Below are 21,149 nucleotides of genomic sequence, written 5' to 3' on the forward strand. Positions count from 1 at the left end.
TGGGCTAAAGAACAACCCCATTGCAGACCAGAATAAAGCAGAACGGTCCAATGGCAGAACAGAACAATGCGTAACAGTCTCATTGCAGATCCAGACGACGCCAGCGCGATTGCAGGTCGCTCGCGCCGCGGAACAAGGTGTTTCATACCAATGGCATCTTGTGGCGAAGAATAAACTCGATGAGCAGCTGACTGCTGCCAATTATTTGCTGGCATAAATGGCGCATTTGCGACAAAATGTTACGCGTTATTCGACACAGTTGCCACTTCGATGGACTGAAGTATCTGGCAGGGATGGGTGCACTTTTATAGATTTTACATTTCAGTCACAGTTAAGCACAAAATCAGGGGTTAAGATGCTGCTGGCTATGGTTCACAGGTTCGTCAAAGTAGAACGGGTCGGCTCGGTTCTTTCAGCCGCACCATTTTGCGGCAGGAGACGCGTCTCTACGCATGAACCCAGAAATCTCATCGATGCCTACGGAGAGGCGAAGAGGATATGCTACTGTATGTAGTTCTTCGCTGTTGTAAACTTGTTGCCTAATAAAGTACCTGTATTTTTATTGTTTGCATGTCAGCAATGTGTTTATGTATAGCTGTGGGATATTGATTAGTTATTCTACAATTTGTGAGCAAGGTAATTTGGTTTTTCTTCTTATCACTTAATGGACCCTAATGTAGATTTGAAACGATTCAAATGTGGTTTTCCATTCATTGTTTTGATAGTTGCCATTGCAAATTGTACACAATATCTCAACCCACCATGCTTATGTGTGTCACATGATAGTAATACAAATGGTTGATATTAAACAATTTCCCATGAAAGCCTTAATAGTTTTTTCTTGTTTTATTGTATGCATGAGCTCTTAGATGTTTAGATTTGTACACAAGTTTATGTTAACAGCCATAATGTCTCATTGTGATCAATCTGTGTTTCTCTGCAGCCAAGAAGCCCCCTCCAGATGTGAACTCACGGGCAGTATTTGCTACCAATGAGTTGCATCTGAGCCATATCAACACCTACGGGTTTGATTATGACTACACTCTGGCAGACTATAAGCCTGCTATGCACCATCTTATATATGACCTGGGCAAACAAGCACTGGTGGAACAATACAAGGTACAAACATGTGTTTCCTTGAGTTGATCTATATTGTAGTTTTGTGATGATGCAGCACAGGATTCTTAGATGATTTAGGATGAAAAGTGAGCTACCACACATATGAGACAAAGCATACCAGATTTATTTCTACAGCCATGGTTTTAAGACATAATACAACAAGATCAATGAAAAGGGGTATTTTCAGTGTATCACAGTGGTAAATGTGTTTCCTTGTGTATTGGAAACTTTTTACAGATGTCAAATTAAATCATAATATACATATATATATATATATATATATATGTATGTATATATATAATCATTATATATATATATATATATATATATATATATATATGAGGTGCATGTGGGTGTTTCCTCTCCTGTTTTGTATCATGATGTGCTCTGTATTACATTTTGATATCTGATGCTACAGTGTCTTTTGACTTAAGATGTGCACAGAACATCTGTGCTTAGTCAGGATTTAGGTACATGGGTTAAGCTGTTCATAGATAAGTTGTTTGCATTTTTCTTTCCAGTATCCCCAAGAGGTCAGCAACCTACAATATTTACCCAACTTTGCTGTTAGAGGTCTGCACTATGACATTCAAAAAGGCCTTCTTCTCAAAGTGGACTCCTTCAACCAGATTCAGCTGGGATCTGTCTACAGGTGAGACATCTGGCTGAGATGACAGCAGACCCACAGTGAAATCTTCTGTGATGCAAAACACATTTCATTATAGTTTCAGTAAATCTCTTTGTTTTACAGGCACTGCATTCATAAAGTGGCAGTGACATAGCCAATCTGACTTACTCAGTATTTTTGTTGAGGAAGGATAATTTTATCCATTTGTTTGTACCTTTTAGGAATAGTTTCTGCTGTTTCAAAACTTGCAATGAAATAAATGCATCATTCTTTATATTGATATATATTATCAAGAAACCACATTGGTGATTGAAATCATTCACCATGCACAGGGCACCATGTACTCATCACATAAAACGTACAGCGTAATAATTGTAGACAGACGCGACCCTGTCTAAAAGTGAAGACATCTCTTCCAAGTAAAACAGTTTTACCCTCATGTCAGGGTCGTCGACAGACGCGCCAATAAATACAAGCACACAGCTTTCAGACACCTACTGTAAATCGCTTTTGCCCTACCATCATCTGGGATACCATCCCCATTTGCCACTTCCAGTCATCATCGTGCCGGCCTCGAACTGACAAATCAGTACACTGCTGCAGCCGGCAGATACGCTACCGTGCCGCCGCTGTGCTCCGCCTGGCCCGCCTCTCCGCCGTTCATTTCCTTCGGGCCATACTCCGGGTGCGCGGTCTCGCCCCGGTACGTCACATGGGCCACGTACCCCGAGTCGCCGTCCACCCGGTATTGCACGTGCTGGGTCCGGCCGTCGGCCATCAGCACCTGGTAGAAGCCGCGCGCCAGCGCCCCCTGACGCGCCTCCTCGGCCTCGTACCTCAAATCCTCCCCGGAGGAGACTGCGTACCGGTATTGGTACTGGGCTAGTGCCTACGCAGCGGGAGAAGAAAAGGACGTGAGAACTCCGCAGACCGCGGCGGTTAATGCGACGTTGTAATATTGCGCTTACGTTACTACAGCACTTCTACTTGCTGTACTTTCTGAACAGCGCATAACGAGAAATCATTGACATTGGCGTTAAAATGGTTTGCAAGCCAACTTATGCCAATGAGATTGACGGCTACTCGAAATCATCAGCTGTTGAGCACTGGTGACAACTGCCAGCATTAACCAAATTACATGCCAAACTGTGCTAGGCCAGGGACATGCATCTTAAATGTATTTGAGTCAGAGATGTTATAGCAGAGCACTTGAACGGCGCAGCAACAGATCTTACCTTGTGGTATTTCGCCTCCTTCGGTGACTGATAGGTGTCCACCTCCTCAAGGGCGTCTTCTGAGGCTTCGTACGTCTTCTTCGGGCCATGGTAGGCCTCCTTCAGAGCAGGATGGTTGGGCTTGGATGTTTTGTATGCGTTAACAGGGGCAGCATATGCAGCGTCAGGGGCTTTGTAGGCCCCGACAGGATCAGCATAGGTGGATTTCGGAACTTTGTAGGCCTTGATATGAGCAGCATAGGTTGGCTGAGGGGCTTTATGGGCTTTGACGTGAGTGGGTTCCGGGGCTTGGTAGGTTTCAGCGGGAGCAGCATAGGTGGGCTCCGGGGCTTTGTAGGCTTCCACAGGAGCAGCATATGTGGGCTCCGGAGCTTTGTAGGCTTCAACAGGAGCAGCATAGGTGGGCTCCGGGGCTTTGTAGACTTCAACAGGAGCAGCATAGGTGGGCTCCGGGGCTTTGTAGACTTCAAAAGGAGCAGCATAGGTGGGCTCCGGGGCTCTGTAGGTTTCCACAGGAGCAGCATAGGTGGGCTCCGGGGCTTTGTAGGTTTCCACAGGAGCAGCATAGGTGGGCTCCGGGGCTTTGTAGGCTTCAACAGGAGCAGCATAGGTGGGCTCCGGGGCTTTGTAGACTTCAACAGGAGCAGCATAGGTGGGCTCCGGGGCTTTGTAGACTTCAACAGGAGCAGCATAGGTGGGCTCCGGGGCTCTGTAGGTTTGCACAGGAGCAGCATAGGTGGGCTCCGGGGCTTTGTAGGTTTCCACAGGAGCAGCATAGGTGGGCTCCGGGGCTTTGTAGGCTTCTACAGGGGCAGCATAGGTGGGCTCCGGGGCTTTGTAGACTTCAACAGGAGCAGCATAGGTGGGCTCAGGGGCTTTGTAGGCTTCAACAGGAGCAGCATAGGTGGGCTCAGGGGCTTTGTAGACTTCAACAGGAGCAGCATAGGTGGGCTCCGGGGCTTTGTAGGCTTCAACAGGAGCAGCATAGGTGGGCTCCGGGGCTTTGTAGGCTTCTACAGGAGCAGCGTAGGTGGGCTCCGGGGCTTTGTAGGCTTCAACAGGAGCAGCGTAGGTGGGTTCAGGGGCTTTGTAGGCTTTGGCAGGAGCAGCATAGATAGGCTCCGGGGCTTTATATGCTTCAACAGGAGCAGCATAGGTGGGCTCCGGGGCTTTGTAGGCTTCTACAGGAGCAGCATAGGTGGGCTCAGGGGCTTTGTAGGCTTCTACAGGAACAGCGTAGGTGGGCTCCGGGGCTTTGTAGGTCTCCTTAGGTGCGGGATAGCTGTGCTCTGGAGCCTTATAGACCTCAGCCGTGCCCGCGTGCTGGGCGACGTACCGGGACAGCGGCCGGTACAGCCGAGCGGGAGAACGCCGTCGGTCAGCCGACACGGACGCCGCCAGCAGTACAGCTATGAATACCTGGAACACACGGACCGGACCACCTGACCACCTGCGCCGGGGGTGCTCGTGGCGATGTGCGTTGCTTTCCCTTTTGAAAGAAGAAAGCACGCTTGCCCGATACAATGACAGTCGCTGTTGCTTCATGCTGTACAAAAAATAGTGAGCGTATAACTTTTTGCAGGTATACATGAGACCCAGTACACATATTATGTTTTTGGGGAGCATGCTCTGGTTTAAAAGTAGGGCCGGGGGCAACTCAGGCATGCTGTCACCCTGTTTTGTGTTTTGGTATCTCTCGCCTCACCTTCATCTTGAGTGAGGACCGATGCGTGGAACCGACCGATACACCACCAGTGAGAGGAAGCTGGCCGCTCTGTGAAGACTGGACGGGGGCTGTGGCTTATATACGGGGCAGCGCGTTCCATCGAGCAGACCGGGGCGCCGGCCTGGCCCCCATGCGATCAGATCTGGCCTATATCCTGCGCATGGGCGGCTCCTCATGCTTCCTGGTACTCATATACCGTACTGGGTACGGCGGTGGCATGCTTGTGGGGTCTGTGGGACATGGGAGGCCAATATTTACAAACATTTACATTTACTATCAACAACCGAAAGTCAATTGAGGTCGTTTCCGACTTCTCCGAAAAATTCAAGATGTTCGAATGAGATAATCTTACAATTGCAACAAATCTGGTTTGTGGCTAATCGGGACCATACGCAATATGTCCACGAATTGTTGTTATTTTGGGAAGTTGTATCTTGGTATTTGTGCACAAGATCCCCGCCCGTGGCAGCAATGTCACCTGTATGTAATTTTTCAATGGTGATGCTACATGTACGCATGACGATCTGGTGATGTGAGTAGAGGGGTAGCTTGTGACACAAAGATCCCCGCCCGTGATCTATTTTTTGGGGGTAAAGATAGACCCTCAGATTTGAGACACAGCCACTTGTTTGGATGAGAATAATGCATTCCGTGTCCCAGAGGACCTCTCAATGATGCATGCCGAGAGACTGTTTGCTTATGAAATAGCGTTTCTAGCAGCACAACCGATTAAAAAAAACTGATCTCCCCGAGAGGCAAAAACATGCTGGATGCCGGAAATTTTTTGTTACAACGCGCCATACGGCCTCAATTCAACAAATAATGTATGCTTTAGGGTTCGAGACAAGTTGGGATCTTGGGAGACCAAGGGCCTTTGGTTGGTAGTACATTTTTTTCGGTTAGGCGCGGCACATTTGTCGCCTATTAGGCGGTGACCCCCCCCCCCCCCGGACTGGGTTACATAATATAACCTTGTGAAGGAAGCTGGGGAAAAAGGCTGAGACTGTTGTGCATTTATCCACATTTGCACGCGGTAAAAAACGTTCAAAATATTGTGTATGTGTACGTGCCTCGTAAATGCTTTGGAAACACCGCAGAAAACCTCTTTGTTAGATCCATTTTTTCATATCCGTTTGGATCCCGACATCAAACATGCTTGCCTGGGTGTAGGTGTGCGCAGTCACATCGCTGTAGGCATCATTCGTAGATAACTTCTACGTGGGTTTTGAGGGCTTGATCTCGGCTCAGAAGTGTTGTAGATCTGCCACAACTCGTTGAGCTATTGTGAAAATTTGAGTCTCACTTTTGGAAGTGCAGACATCATAAGCCCATTTCGGGGGTATAGTGTGATGAAGATATCTTCTAAAATGAGCCCTCATAGATTTTAAAGACTTCCAAAAACTGTTGCAAGATTAACCCTGGATACCGAATAATGCTTCTGCAGAATTATGATGAAGATCGTGAACATGAAGGATCCGCTGTCAACAATTTGAATTGGATCCAGAGACGCAAGGTGCCGATTAGTAGAAATGGATCACACATGTTAGATTCCAGAAAATCTGGAAACCAGGACTTAAGTTCTCGATCTTCAGTAAAAATCCGAGACCTTTGGGACACAGCAGAGAGAGCTACTTGCCTTATATTCATGGCTTGCAGCTTGATGATTCTTTACTGGGCTGGTACCGTCTAGTGATTGTAGTTCTTCGGCAGCCGCTGCGTTTTAACGACGTTGTGCCATTGGGTCTAAGTGTTGTCGCGCCGAAATATAGTCGTCCTCAGGTTCTGTTATGGTTTATGCCAGAGTATCTGTGAAATTTATTGCGGTGATATTTTGTTACGCTCTAATACCGTTTCAAAGCATATGAGGGGATGTCTAAACGTCGAAGCAGTTTCCGTCCTCACCTCGTGTCCTTCATGTGTGACGCACAGTAATGCTACGGTATCGGTAAAGTACTCGGGGGGGGGACTTTTCAAGCGTAGCGATGAGGACCAGATGTCTTATTGTGTCATTTGTAGCCTCGCTTACACTGGATATAGATACAGCCAGACAACGGGACCTGCAGTTTGGAACTCGTCATGCCAAAAATTTGGCGGGTCCTGATTGTGCAAAAGGAGGTGTTCGAAACGTCAAGGTATGTTGCAATATCTTTTTGATTTCTTACCAGATCTACTGTGTTAAGTATTTTTATAATCACGCCAGCGCTACGTTACGCATGAAGTCGGCACAAAGAACAAAAGAAGGAGTGTGTCTCATGTTTCACATTTATCTGCCGTGAAAGGTGCACCTCCGCTGCTCTCCGTCAACTGGCTATTGACCTGGCGGTCGGTGCCGACCCGACCGTCCTATCACCGGCCTGTCGCACACCGTCGCTACTGGACGCAGAATCGCACTCGGCTGCGGGCGGTACACTGGCGGCCCGTGCCGACCCGACCCGGCCTGTCTCACACCGTCGCTACCGGACGCAGAATCGCACTCAGCCCTGGACGGTACACTGGCGCGTGAAATACGAGCCTGCAACACGAAACGTCTTTGAAATGCGGTGTGCACGTGGGTGCTAGTGAGACATTATACTGCCAGGCACTTCTTCAAGGATGGCTGTTATTGTAGTTCGGATATCATTTTTGACATAGATCAAATCGATGTGAAGAAAAGTAAATAGCTTTTGTCCGTATCAGGGAAAAGGGACGAAATAGAATCAGCGTATTCCGCTTCACAGCTTTTGCTGGACTTCGAAGCTGGCCGCTAAAGGATGTGTCAAATTGTTGAAGCTTTGGTCAATTGGCTGTTTCCCGTCTTCTGCTTCCACGCCTGCGAATCGACGATTTTGTTTGGTTGGTGTCGGTAGTTGCACCAACTAATTTTCCAACTAGCTTCGCCCACGGAAGGTGCCGTTTCTCGGTGCCTTAATTTACAAAGAGCTCTGCTGATTTTCCAAATCATTGAAACCGCACTGACCGCGCTGTTAACCTTGACTGGGGTGGCAATTTTCTTCTCGATTTATTTTGAGGTCCTCTGGGAACACTAAAAGAGCGATTAAACTCCCTCGGTTTACGGGCAGTTGTCTGCGGTTTGCAGCCTTGTAAGGCGTCTCATCTCCCCATCTCCCCGCAATCCAACACTGGCTGCTGCCTGATCAAATCGCCACCCGTTCCCCGTGAATAATGCAGTGGTCAAAAGGAGCCCTACCCTCACCACACCGCAGTCGGTAGCAGCAGCAGCGGAAGTTGTAGCGGCTTTAGTAAAATGCTGCAAAAGCGCTACAGCGGACTGCCTTTCGCACATTACCATTGTCTTCCCAGCAAACTTGTCCCGTCTCCTCAACATTTAATGAGTGTTCGACCCCCGTGCAATGTGCCTGGACGCGCCTATGCCGGCCGGACAGCGGCTGCACCAGCCGCCGTGGCAGGCAGACGCGATCCGGTGCCGGCGGGCGCCGCTGTTCCCCTGATAGCCCGTCTGATCGGGGCACGCGCGGCGCCGCCGCCGCCGGCGCTCCGTCTGCTGCGATCCGGCGGCGGCGGCGTCCGATCCTTTCGGCTGATACTATTGCAGCCCAGGTCAGTAGGTGGCCTAGTTGGACAGCGGGCGCCGCGGGGGGCGCCGTTTCCGTGACCGCGGAGGCGCAGCCAGGGGTGCGTGCCCGGGCCTGCTGTAGGGTATCAGAGGCGCGGCCGGGGGTGCGTGCCCGGGCCTGCTGTAGGGTATCAGAGGCGCGGCCAGGGGTGCGTGCCCGGGCCTGCTGTAGGGTATCAGAGGCGCGATGGGGGGTGCGTGCCCGGGCCTGCGGGGCATCAGAGGCGCGATCGGGGGTGCGTGCCCGGGCCTGCGCGGGATCAGAGGCGCTGTTTTCTGGAGGTTCTTGTCCAGAGTTCAATCCAGAGAACAGGGAACAGCTGGCCATCCAAAAAGCGTCCAAAAATTAGATTATCGAAAAATTGCAATATTGAAGAACAAAATAATCCTAGCTGCGGCCAGCAATCCCAGTAACTACGCACGTCGCTGCATTTCCTTTACCGAATCGAACGAAAATAACGAAAATAATTTTGAGTAAGTCATGGACAGCACAGGCTTTCGTGGAAACATCCACAATTCACAATTAGCATCTAAGCCTGACTATCAGTGAGCTAGATGACGGTCGCTTAGTCGGATGGGAGTGGTAACGAAAAGTAACTGGGTGAGCAATAAGTATCCCCTCCCGAAGACATTAACATCGATACCTTTCCATTGATGCCCTTATCGATGCCCGGATGTCAGAAACTTTTTATGTCATATTTCCAGGAAGTGTTTTCTAGTGTACTCTAATAATGCCTTGTCGATGTTCAAGCATCAAATTGGTTTGAAAACGAGAAACATTAAATAAGTTGAGATGCACACCAACTTGCAACACGGCAGAATATTATCGGCTCTCCAAAAAGTTGCATAGATTTTTGTCCTGTCCGTCCAATTTCCAAATTGGTTGTGGGAGATTTTAGGAATTGCAGAGCTCGTAACCTTATTAGGATTAGGACGTAACCTCATACGGATACCGTACTTGCCGTGGAACTGACACTGGTACTGTACCAGCACGAATATGGACGCATGCATATTGCAGCTCGAGGTGCGTGATGTTTGGATGGTATCGGCACTTATACCATCTTAATATATTGACTTGTACCGGCTTCGATATATTCACTTACATCGGCTGTAATAGATTGACTTGTACCGGCTTTAATAGATTCTTTTCTACCGGCTTTAATATATTCGCTTGTACCGGTTTCAATGGATTCCCGTGTAACGGTTTCCAAATATTTACTTGCAGCGGCTTCAGTAGGCTCCTTTGCACCGGCTTTAATAGTTTCGGTGCAAGCGGCCATTTCCATTTAATGGCAAAGTCCGTCATGGTCATCCCACCCGCGTCAGTACTGCCGGTGCTGACTCTGTATTGACTGTCAGTACCGTGACACCAACATTTTATATCGCATTCGTTTCCCAGCGAGCCTTTCTGGAACGCAGCTGCATGACTATTTGATCCGCTATGGCCGACGTCACAGGCTGCTCGAGTCATCGACTTTCACTGTCACTGCTCCTTCATCTATCTGATATTTGCAGGATGTGGTTTCCGTTCCTGTTCGTCTCATGGCTATGACAATATGCGACTTGGCATCTGAGATCGCAGTTCCACTGCGCGAACCGTCACCGTTGCTATGGTTTGCGTTGCCTCTGCCTCGGGAAAATCAGGTTAATTGAGCACGGGTTGTGCTTAGTAGGCTGCTTATCGCCGGGAGATGCAGTCCATTGTCGACCAGATGCTGGGGGATGTTTATGGTTGTATATCGACCGGTCTGAATCAATTGGACCTGCAGCACAGCCCGCCCAACCAACAAACACGGCCGTTAGATCGCACCTCAAACGGCCGGCAGGTCGGCCAGCGGGCACTCCCGTGTTCAGCACGAGTTAGGGCATGCTTTACGGGGCCGGACTCCGCAGTCGGCGGAGAAAGCTGATCGAACCATGAAATGCTGGCGCCGCTACCGAGTGGAGCGAGCACTGGGCTGCCAACACGGGATCATGGTGTCCAGACAATCCCTCAGATCGACGCCGGCTGATTGCTGTGTTTTATGGAAACTCGGTCGGCAGCGGAATATGGCGCCGAGGTCAAGTGATGAGAGCTCCGGCTGGGGAGGCGTGACCTTTCCGGGCATGGCTCGGCACCCTACATGACCTCGGTATAAGCGGGGCAGGCTAGGTGTTCTTTATGTCAGTCTTTGTAAGTATTGACACGAAAATATGACATCGCCGTCGGGCATGGTTACCAAATGGGACGCCTTTATTGTCTAATTCTCACATCTATGCTTGGCCAGTGAATTATTGACCGTTAAGGGCGTGTCAACTGCGCTGATTATCTTTGCTCTAAACGCTGCGCGCTAGCGTTTACCATAGCCCGTGCCTTGCTCCTTTCACACACAGGCTCCACCACGTGCAGAATGTTGGGAAATTGGAGGTAGGAGGGCCTCCCGTTCCAAGTGTTCGTACCACGCCATGCCAGTGGGATAATTTCACAAATCACAAAGTTAGAGACTTCGTTTTCGTTCCCCTTCCTCTTAGTTGATGCGCTTTTAACGCCGTAAACTAGCTTGATATTTCTGTTTTTGCACTTTTCCGCGAAAGCTTTCTTCCAGATCGCATACTACAGGCATCCTGAAGGGCTACGGTGCTTTCTTAATGCGTCTTGGTTGTGGATGTAAAATGAATGGAACTTGGTTGGTTATATACGTCTGAGACATTGCATTTTAACTGCCGTATTATGTCAAGAAGCGCTGCACTCTTGGTTTTTCTACTCGTAGTACTCCTTTTGGTTATTCTACTTGCAGTTCAGCACCTCGTGAAGCCTGATTTCAGACAAAGCCCAGCCAAAACACGCTTACATCGTGGGACCAGCTGACCCACGGTATAAATCAGTTCCAACAGCATATACCAAACGCCTTTCTGTTAAGGCCTCCTGCGAGTTTTAGCCAATAACTTGGGCTGAGGCACGCGCCATCTCGCACCTGCCACCGCCGTGCTCTTCGCCCCTGACGGGTCCCCTCGTTCGCTTTGTTCGCTGTGGTCTGTCTTCAGAGCCCGCGCGAGGCGCTTAATTGGCACCTGTCTCTTTATTGCTGTGCGCCTGTCTGCTATGTCGGATTAACCCGCCTGGGTCCATTAAAAGGCGTCAGACACGAGTCTGTGCGTATTACTCTGTATTCGGAGCCCGTTCAATAGACGGCACTGGGCTGCAATGCGTAGATTGGGGCACTCGTTTAAAACGCGATACTGCTTAGGCCGACGCGGTCGCCATCGGTTCATCCACAACGCTAGATGGTCACATGCCTCTCCCCTTTTGCAGGGGGCTTTCCAAGGTGTCGGACGAGGAGGTGCTGGCTCTGTACGGTTCAACGCTGCTGCCCGTCAACTATATCGAGCCTCCGCCCGGACGATCGGTGAGGTTTCTCCTCGCCACGCGGCGCTCGCTCTCCGTCTCCGACGCGGGTCCGGTTTGATTTGTGTAAGAATTTTGTCTCGTGGCTGTTGTGTTGTCGTGAGCAAATGCTAAGGGGGAGGGGGGTGGGGGGCACGGACCATGGTCCCCCATGTGAGTAATTTGTGCGAATGAGAGTCTGAATGAGATCCACAACCTAAGGTGTGAAACTGGACTTAACTCTGCATTCCTTCGTACGATCAACAAGGAAACGACGTTCCGATCGATATCAGACAACTACGATATCATTCGTGTTGTTGAAACCGGCAAGCACTTATATTTCATTCAGTCAAAACAGTCGCCATCTGTTAGTTATCTTGCGCACCACGTGGGGTGAAATCGGTAGCAATAGAGGTAGCATGAGCTGTCCACAGATGGCTTTGAACATTTTTGGCTATTTACAACCCTCTCTCCCCTAGTTGCGTATTTATTACGATGGGCGACCCCACCCCACCCCACTCCCCCTGGTTGCGCTACGTTAATGTGAGGTCCCAAAGACGTAACGTCCGTCTGATACCCAATGAAGCTGGGGATGCGAAACAAATAATAGCGTGCTCCTTGTGATGATAGGAAGCCTGCGGCATCCGACTTCAGGGCTCTAATTTTTAAAGATATTTTAGCATGCTTTCAGCCATGCCGGAGCGTAACATTACGCTGTCCAAAATCTCTCCTTCCTCCCTTGTTGTATGTCTATTTTCGCCACCACCCACTCGTCGCCTCTTTTCCCTCCATGCGTAACATAATTTATGGATGACCCTTAACAACATACAGACAGAAAAGTCACCCTCACCACGTCTCTTCTTTTACTCACACTTTAAGCAAAGAACAGCCCATGATAGTGCTGCCCTGCACGCTTCCGCGAGCGTTATCCACAAGTCGAGACATGCCGGCGCACGCGCCCTGAAGAGCGCCCCGCGAACGTGTCAAAACCGGAGCCGCCCCGCAGCCACGTGTCCGTGTTACCCGCCCTGGCCAATCCCAGCTCGCGCCGCCCCGCAGCCACGTGTCCATGTCACCCGCCCCGGCCGATCCCAGCTCGCGCCGTCCTGCAGCCACGTGTCCGTGTCACCCTCCCCGGCCGATCCCAGCTCGCGCCGCCTCGCCGCCGCGTTCACATGCTCGGACAGGTGCCGCGGCCGTCACACCGGGACCCCGGCGCGATTTACGGGGCGGGGGACGCGGGAGGAGGCGGGCGGGAGCCCTCAGTGAGGCAACCGGCCGGCCGGTGGCGGCCAATGGACTGTAAGGCGGCCGGGTCGCGAGGCAGCTCAATAGCGCGTCGATTCCAGTCCAGAGGGGGCCGTGCTCTCGAAAGGCAAATGCGAGGCCCTCCGACTGCTGGGGTGGCGACATGAGCAGCGCCACTGGGCGCAGCGGGGGATGAAGCGAGTGGAGCGGCCGTGAGTCGGTGCTGTGGAGCTGGACGCGTACATGCCATGCGCTGTCTGACGCAAGCAATGCCGGTCTCGGCGAGAAGGCTTTGGTCAGGACCGTCTCCTGCGAAGGTGCTCGTGGGATGTTCTGTGCGAGGGGGGTTTGACCGAGGCGATTGTCCACCGCTCTTCTCGTGTCCTGTGGCGGCCACCATGCATAAATGATTTATCTGCATCTTATTTTATGTTAGAGACGTCGAGGAGATTAACAATTCCCGTTTAAATTTAAATGATGTTGAGATATCAGTTGGTAGACGACTGGCCTAACATTTCACTGAGCCTCTGGCCAGGTAGGAGCTGAGTCAGATGGTTTCGAATCAACCGCGTTTTGCTTCAGTTAGTGTCATTTCGTAATTTTGATGCCAAAAAGTGTTAATGGTGAAATGCTAAAAATCATGAGCTCGTTCCGGCGTTGTTGAGCATATCGCGTGGGTAGCTTCACTTTTTGCTTTAATATTCCTTTTTGTGTAAGCTTGTTTTGAACTTGGAAAGTCCATTTTCGAGGAGCATAATGCACATAGATAAAACAGTAGTAGTAGCCTTATTCGTCGGAGAAAACCCAGGAGAAAGGAGATACACGTACGTTGTTATTTCGGCAACGTGCCTTTATCGAAACGAATGGCAGAAGTGAATTCACTTCTGCTATTCGTTTCGATAGAGGCATGTTGCCGAAATATCGACCATTTTTATCTCCACTCTCCCGGTTTTTCTGTGAGGAAGAAGGCTAGTACTATTGTTTTACCGAGGTTCGTCAGCTTCTATAATAAGCAAGAGTTCTGGAGAGCGTCAAACGCGACAATAAAGGTATTAGAGCAGTGAACAGCGGAGGTAGACACAACGCGGTCGGCTCTGGCGTTGGCGCACGGCCGTCTCTGATAAGTCGTGAGTTCGAACCCGGGTGGAGACCTGGCGTTTCGTCGCCCCCGTATAAGCCAGCATGGGAGATGCTGGTGCTGAACAACCGAAGTAAACGAATGGGTCGTTAAAATACCAAGTAGTTTTAAGCATCCCTGTTTGACAGAGTGAAATGGCGTTTAAGTGTTTTTCGGCGTTTGAAGGTGTTCCAATGGGGACCACAAATACCACATAATGCCACATCAGAAGGGACCTGATACCACATACAAATACCACATAATACCGCATCAGAAGGGATCTGTTACCACATACGGATACCACATAATACCACATCAGAAGGGATCTGATACCACATACAAATACCACATCAAAAGGCATCCGAAGAGGGATCGTGAGCAATTGTTTAAAGTGTCATTTCACAGTCTCACGCGAACGGTTGCAATAAATGGCTAGCTTTCTTCCCGCAGTTTTTTGTAAAGCTTCTACCAGTGACCCTAATACTGACCTCTTCTCCGTGTCCCTTACGACAGACAACGGGCTTGTACTGACGCTCACGTGCCGCGTTGCAGAAAACTGTATCTGCTTAGTGTTTTAGCGCATTAGGAGTAAATTGTGCAGCCATAAACCTCACGTCAATAATTGCCCCTGTCTCAGTGCTCCAACAAACCATGTACCCCCTCCCCCCTCCACCGTCATCACCTGTGGCCTTAACCGTGTCTCTGTGTGCCCTGCGGCTGCTGCTGATGACCTCCAGCACGTGGTAAGTGGGTGGTCCGGCGGGCCGGCGCCGCCGCTGGGTGGGCCGCCACTAACCGGAGGGGCACGCGGCGCGCTCGGTGGTCCGGGGACGGCGGCGCGGGGGAGGGGCGCGCGGAGGGGCACGCGGCGTGGCGCCGCCGCCCGCCGCGCCGTCGCGCCCGTGAGCTGGTGCCGGTGGTGCGGAGCGGCCGCGGCGGGGCGGCGATTGGCGTTAATTGGATGGGAGGGCGCGCTTTATGGCGCACTTGCTTTGCGGTCGCGGGGGCGAGTTTTGAGGTGTCGGCAGTGGCATCTTTGTCGGCCTCCGCGACCAATTGCCGAGTCGTTGTAATGGATCCGGTCTCAAACTCGCGTAGCAAAGCGAATTAGGCAGATAATTGAGATAATTTAAGGCAGATAATTTTGTCGTCAGTTATGTCTGATTGAATCATACGAATGGGCATTAAGCGAACATGTCAAGCGTTTACAATGCTGCCAACGCGAGGATGCATGCTCAGTGATAAGACGCGCCCTGTATGATATAACCTGAATGGTGTACATTGGGGATTGATTACTTCGCATGCTGTACCTAAGGTGGCTAATACCTTAACATTCAGCATTGGTTTAGTATGCCGTTGGCCAGTATACGCGAGCAGTTGATGGAAGTATGCGGGGTGCCGGTGGCATTCACATAGCTACTGCTGACTCTCGACTGCGACGGCCGGTGGACATATGTGACAGGACTGCACGAGGCTAGGCGTCCAGTCCAGGCGGTGCGATGCTGGTATGCAGGCTGACGTCAGTAAAGCGACATCTTCGAAAGGTTTCGGGGTCGTAAAAAAACACGAGTTTTGCATTTTATTTAACAAACTTGTTGGTTTATCTTCGCTTTGAGTATCAGTCCGCCGGCTGTTTTATTTATCTTACGAATCTACGGAAGCAACAAAATAAGCAGCATAGAGCCTGCCTATTCCACACAGCTTTCCTGTTGCCTGTCCTGAACCCGGACCCTTGAGCAGCAAACGCTGACACCCGGCTGGGCTGTGTCGCAGGAGGCGCGCATGGTGCAGCTGGCCGACCTCTTCTCGCTGCCGGAGATGTGCCTGATGTGCCAGGTCACCGACCTCTTCGTCACCAACAACATCGACTTCCAGCCGGCCGTGCTGTTCTCGGACGTGCGGGTGAGTGGAGCGCGGCCCGCTCTGAGCTGTTCTCGGACGTGCGGGTGAGTGGAGCGCGGCCCGCTCTGAGCTGTTCTCGGACGTGCGAGTGAGTGGGGCGCGGCCCGCTCTGAGCTGTTCTCGGACGTGCGAGTGAGTGGGGCACGGCCCGCTCTGAGCTGTTCTCGGACGTGCGTGTGAGTGAAGCGCGGCCCGCTCTGAGCTGTTCTCGGACGTGCGGGTGAGTGGAGCGCGGCCCGCTCTGAGCGCCAGCGCGCGCCGGTCCGGGGCAGGGCGCCGTGGCTGGCGGGCACCGCGCTCGCCGGTGTTATACGTCCGCGGACGGTCCCTGGGTGGCTCAGCTGGCAGCGCGGCCGTCACCGTCCACTGGGCCACCTGTGAGACGCTTGATGGGTATGCGCCGTGGGCGAGGAGTGGTTGCCTGGAGTACGACCTTGGGAAAGACAGGGCGAGGTCCCTTGTGGTGAACAGTTTCAGTTGCCGTTGGCTAACGCGTAACTGAAAGCTATGTTTCGTAGTCCATGCGCCAGCACTATACGCATGTTTGAAGGGACTACGTTTGCTTGGACTCATCCATCACCTGCCTCTTCAGCGGAACATCGAGCTTTCCGACCGATGTGAGGTTTCGTTTGTGCACCGTAAAACGGTATGGTATCGTCTTGTAAACGGTGTGGTTTGGTTCTCAGAACGCCATCGGCAGTATCCACCCGAAAATGCACGGGATCGTCAGTAAGAACCCGGCCTCCTACCTCAAGGAGAACCCAGATCTGGTGCCGTACTTGGAGCGGCTCGTCCAGGAGGAACGGAAGCTCTTCCTCATCACCAACAGCCCTTTCGACTTCGTGTGAGAATGCTGTGTGATCTCCAGCTCATGCTGCCATCTGTTGGTGGGAGATGGCATTATGTGAGGAATGCGCTGGTCCAGCTTTCGAATTGGGCGGCAGGAAATGCCACCTCTCAAGTTCAGTCGGCGCTCATCTTCAGATGAATGGACGCTACACAACGGGAATTTATATAATGGTTAATGTGATTCTCTTCGCCCTCTGCACTTCCGCGGTATGTGTGGCGTGTGTGGAATGCGTTCGGAAGTTTCGATAATGTACACCACCACCGCGGCGGACAGGACAATGCAAGTGTCCACGTTTGTATCCGGCAGCATGTTGGCATGTGGCGACCCGTGGGTGGTCTTCATTCTTTCAGGGACCGAGGGATGCAGTTTCTTGCGGGGCCCGAGTGGAGGTCTCTGTTTGATCTGGTTGTCGTCGAGGCCAAGAAGCCCAAGTTTTTCACACAGTGGTCGTCGCCGTTGCGGAGATTTGATCTCGGCACGCGGTCAAAGACTTGGAGCCAGGTTACGGAGGTCAAGAAGGGTCAGGTGTACTGTGAGGTGAGCGTGACCTGTAGCACACGCACGCCATGACGAGGACGAATACGTCCTACGGGACTCTCCTCCGCGCTCGTGGAGTATTTGGGTTTGTTCCATCTTTGCTGTCATCAATAACGGCATACGAAGACACCTCTCGTCTTCCTTGATAAGTGTTTGGTGGCTCCGTGTAAACAATCAGCGATAGAACGTATACTAATTAGTCGACCAAAGAACTGTTCCTGAGCTTCAAAATGAATACTTTTGAAACGTTCGCGACTTGAGCTGGCGTACTTGTCCTTACCTTACGCGTCGCTTCGTTACCAGGGCAACGTGCGCCAGCTGCAGCAGCTGACGGGCTGGTCAGGCGGGAACGTGCTGTACTTCGGCGACCATCCATACACGGACCTGGCCGACGTGCGCCTGCACCACGGCTGGCGGACAGGCGCCATACTCTGGGAGCTAGACGTGAGGAGCTGCGGCCCGGGCAGGACCGCGCCGCTCGTGCGGGGGCGCCGGGCTGCTGCGCGGCGGCGGAAAACAGGCATTGTGAGCGATGTCGTTGGGGAGCGAGGCTTGATGAGCGCGGGTTCTGGTCAAATCTCGTCCCATACTCGTGCGAGTTGGCACTTAGGCGTGCCGTAGACAGTCAGTGGTGGATCGTTTTCACATTGCGCGTACAGCCGTGAGGTTGGCACTTTCCACGTGGTAATCGTCTATAACAATCATCGTTCGACAGCGCCACCTTTCGAGCGTGCTTGTGCGTCTGGCCTGGCTTTTGCACCCACTGCTCTGTCGCCAGTCCTGCGCGACCTTTGCCCGTGTCGCCCCCTGCCCGCGGCTCGCTCGCTGAGGGTGCCCTCTGTGCGCAGCACGAGATCAGCATCCTGAACCAACCCGAGTACAAGGCCAACAGCAACTGGCTGCAGCAGCTGCAGCAGTTGATCGAGAGCGAGCAGAACGAACTGCGCCGGCCCGAGAACAAGCCCATCATGCAGCAGTGGGTCGCCGAACGCGACCAGCTAAGGTCAGTGGCTGGTTCACGTCAGGTCAACTGAGGCCAGCTGCATCCAGAAGGTCAGGTCGTGTCAGGTCAGGGACATTCTGTGAGGTTACCTCAGGTCATTTCAGATAATATAGGACTTGCTGAAAGCGGTGGGGCGTGTAAGCGGATCGGAGAACCTTCGGTGAGGTTAGGACAAGTAGGACAGCTGTTTGCAGTAAGGGTATCCCAAAACACCCAGCATTGATCCTACCTTGCTATTTTGATCGTTAGGCCCGTGTAGACAACCGAACCAAAAATATCTCGATCACGAGCAAAGTTTGCAAGACGTGTACTGCTCTCAACTTTCGTGTTTTCTGCCGGCGCTGAATGATCAACCAGCATCACCGGCTTCGCCTTCCCTCCATAGGCTGTACACGAAGAACATCTTCAACAATCAGTTCGGCAGCCTGTTCCGGACGCACCACAACCCCACCTACTTCTCACGACGCCTGTTCCACTTCTGCGATCTCTACACGTCCAGCATCTCCAACCTGCTCGATCTCAACACCGCGCACGTGTTCTTCCCGCGGCGCGGCGCGCTGCCGCATGAGTACCGCTCCATGTTCGTCTAGCGCTGACGTCACGCGAACCGTGTGACGTCACTGCAGTCTACCGGGCGGCGGAATAAGGCAAAGGCGTTTGTTTGGCTGGGGACGACGTATGGCCTGTATTCAGGATTAGTGAGCTGCGACAGGGTTGAAGGCCGATCTGTGACCTTCTGGCACAGCAGGTGTTCTCGTGCTATAATTATCGGAGGTCCCGCTGCCGCCAGGTGAGGGGGTCTGGACACGGAAACGTAGGTGCACAACATTTCTGCCATCGGAGCTTTTGCCAGCGGGCATTTTAGAGCTCGTGGACGTTGTTTCAGATCCGCTTTTTGTAGGATCGATGTGATGAGATGTAATCAACGCTTAACCAAGCGCCCGGCCTCGTCGATATAGCCATACCTGTCTGCCATCGCATCATGTGTGAACTAGCGCGTGCTTTTGTATGCGCTGTATTCAAACGTAGCCTGTCGTCAGTCGGGTTGGATTCTGTTCTCGCCAGCCATGTCGCCTCTGCGGCCTTCCGCTGGCCCGTTACTGCGGAAGCGTCCAGGGGCCTGTGCCGGGCGTCATCCAGCAACGTCGACCCGATGCTGTTGGCGTGGTGGGCTGCTTCGGCGGGCGCTCGTACCCACGCCACGCACTCGGTAGCGGTCCGTCAAGCGTCCGTGGTCTCCGACGAGCCGCTCCCGTGGTCTGATAAAGCGTGAGCGTTCTCGCCGGTGCGTCGGTATTCCGCTCCGTTCAGTGGCCACACGTCTGCCGCTCATTGCGTAGTAGTTCTCCTCTCGTCACGTGACCGCTGAGCCGCCTGTCAAGCGGACAGTAGACCGGCTGGACGGTGGCGTTTACGTAACAGGACCGTTCTGGTCTGTGGTCTGCTCTGATATGCTCAGTATCTCGAAGCATTTGCTTGTTTTGTGTGTCACTGATCGCAGATGTTCTGCTAGTTTCCTGTTCAAAGACCAAAGTAAGCCGCCTTTTGTATTACCACGAACATTTGGATTTGTTTAGATTATCTGTTTACTCTAGTACGATAAAATGCATCGCAGTTTCATAAAAAAACTGGCAAACGTACAGCGTGTGTATTAACACATACGAAGTAGAGTATCTCGGTGCTCTCTCATTTGCACCGATAGAACAGTGTGTTTTACCAAGGAACAAAACCTCACGCCTCTCGTAATGCGGCTTGGAATGGCCAGGTGGCACGTGTGTTTTCATATCCGCTGTCACAGTTGGACAATCTGTATTCCACATTAGTGGCTGATATAGTGTAAACTATGTCCGTTGTTGGTGTTTTGACGAGTTTCTTTGAGAGGAGAAAATGCTTTCATCATCGTCTACTTATAATAACTAAGTCAAACCGCCGTGGTGTTACAGGTCGGTTTAGACGGCTAGTTGATGGACTGTTGTGTGTATATTAGTGTATTCGAATACCGTGGGCCTGTGCAATAAACGCGAGCTAGTCGCCGGCGTGTCTAAGTCTCTGAGTTTGTCATTTAAATGAAGCAACGGATGAAGCATCCCTTATGCTTTTTCGTGCCATGCATTCAAAGCACGTTTCATTGATAAATCCGCCATGGAGTGAAAACGGTCTCAAAACAGCATATTTTATCAGTTCGCGTAGTAAATAAAAGTGGGAGAGTGCTCCGTGCCGCTGCGTAGTTCGTGACGCGAGCGGCCGCTGTGGTAATCTCACCGCCTAGAACTCGGGCGCGCATTGGACCAATTCGCTGTCTGACGTCACTGTTGGAGTGATTGGATGACAGCTAGGAAACGCTCTGTAATATTTTGATTAAGATTACAAATTATCGATGAGAGTGAAAATCGCAGCAAAGCGATTACAAGCCCATGTCGTCATGACAGGTCACGATGTTGTGGCAAGTAACATGCGAGGTTCAGAAACATCGGTGTGCTCCTCACAGCGGCGCTCACATCGGTGGCATCGGTTACATCGGCGTCATGTCCATGGTCATGTAACCGTCACACCGGGGATCTGCCAGTCGTGGGGCGGATAGTTGGCATGATCATTACTTCCAGCCGTAGCCACGAGTGCAGGTAAAGTCTCTCCCGAAGCCCTCCCGTTCTCATGAACACATCGGTTTATGACAATAAGTTAAGCTAGCAATTTCACCCTTGTTTTCGTTTGGTCTTGTCAGCCCTTCCGCGCTGCGAGTGAATGGTGAAAGGCAAAGTGCCCATTATGTGTGCAATTTGACGGACAAAGTTCGCATCTACGCCAAACTGACCCGTGTTGCTATACGCATCACGTTTTCCGTTATT

General features: G+C 51.6%; 1 protein-coding gene across 3 annotated transcripts; it reads left to right on the forward strand.

Moving 5' to 3' along the window:
- Positions 1 to 270: 270 nt before the first annotated feature.
- Nt5c (5' nucleotidase C) lies at positions 271 to 20,349 on the forward strand. Of its 3 annotated transcripts, none has more exons than XM_037232726.1 (11): positions 271 to 506; positions 944 to 1,119; positions 1,641 to 1,771; positions 11,575 to 11,668; positions 14,749 to 14,754; positions 15,785 to 15,913; positions 16,600 to 16,757; positions 17,114 to 17,300; positions 17,604 to 17,744; positions 18,149 to 18,303; positions 18,689 to 20,349. In XM_037232726.1, exons 1-11 carry the CDS (start codon positions 356 to 358, stop codon positions 18,891 to 18,893), a joined length of 1,533 nt encoding a protein of 510 aa, XP_037088621.1. In that variant the 5' UTR covers positions 271 to 355; the 3' UTR covers positions 18,894 to 20,349. The 3 variants fall into 3 exon arrangements, with proteins under 3 accessions (XP_037088621.1, XP_037088622.1, XP_037088623.1); XM_037232728.1 differs by having other exon boundaries at positions 275 to 378; XM_037232727.1 differs by lacking the exon at positions 14,749 to 14,754.
- The last annotated feature ends 800 nt before the right edge of the window (positions 20,350 to 21,149 follow it).

The sequence above is a fragment of the Pollicipes pollicipes genome, unplaced genomic scaffold (genome assembly GCF_011947565.3).
Source record: "Pollicipes pollicipes isolate AB1234 unplaced genomic scaffold, Ppol_2.1 Scaffold_7231;HRSCAF=8579_pilon_pilon_pilon, whole genome shotgun sequence".
NCBI lineage: Eukaryota > Metazoa > Arthropoda > Thecostraca > Pollicipedomorpha > Pollicipedidae > Pollicipes > Pollicipes pollicipes.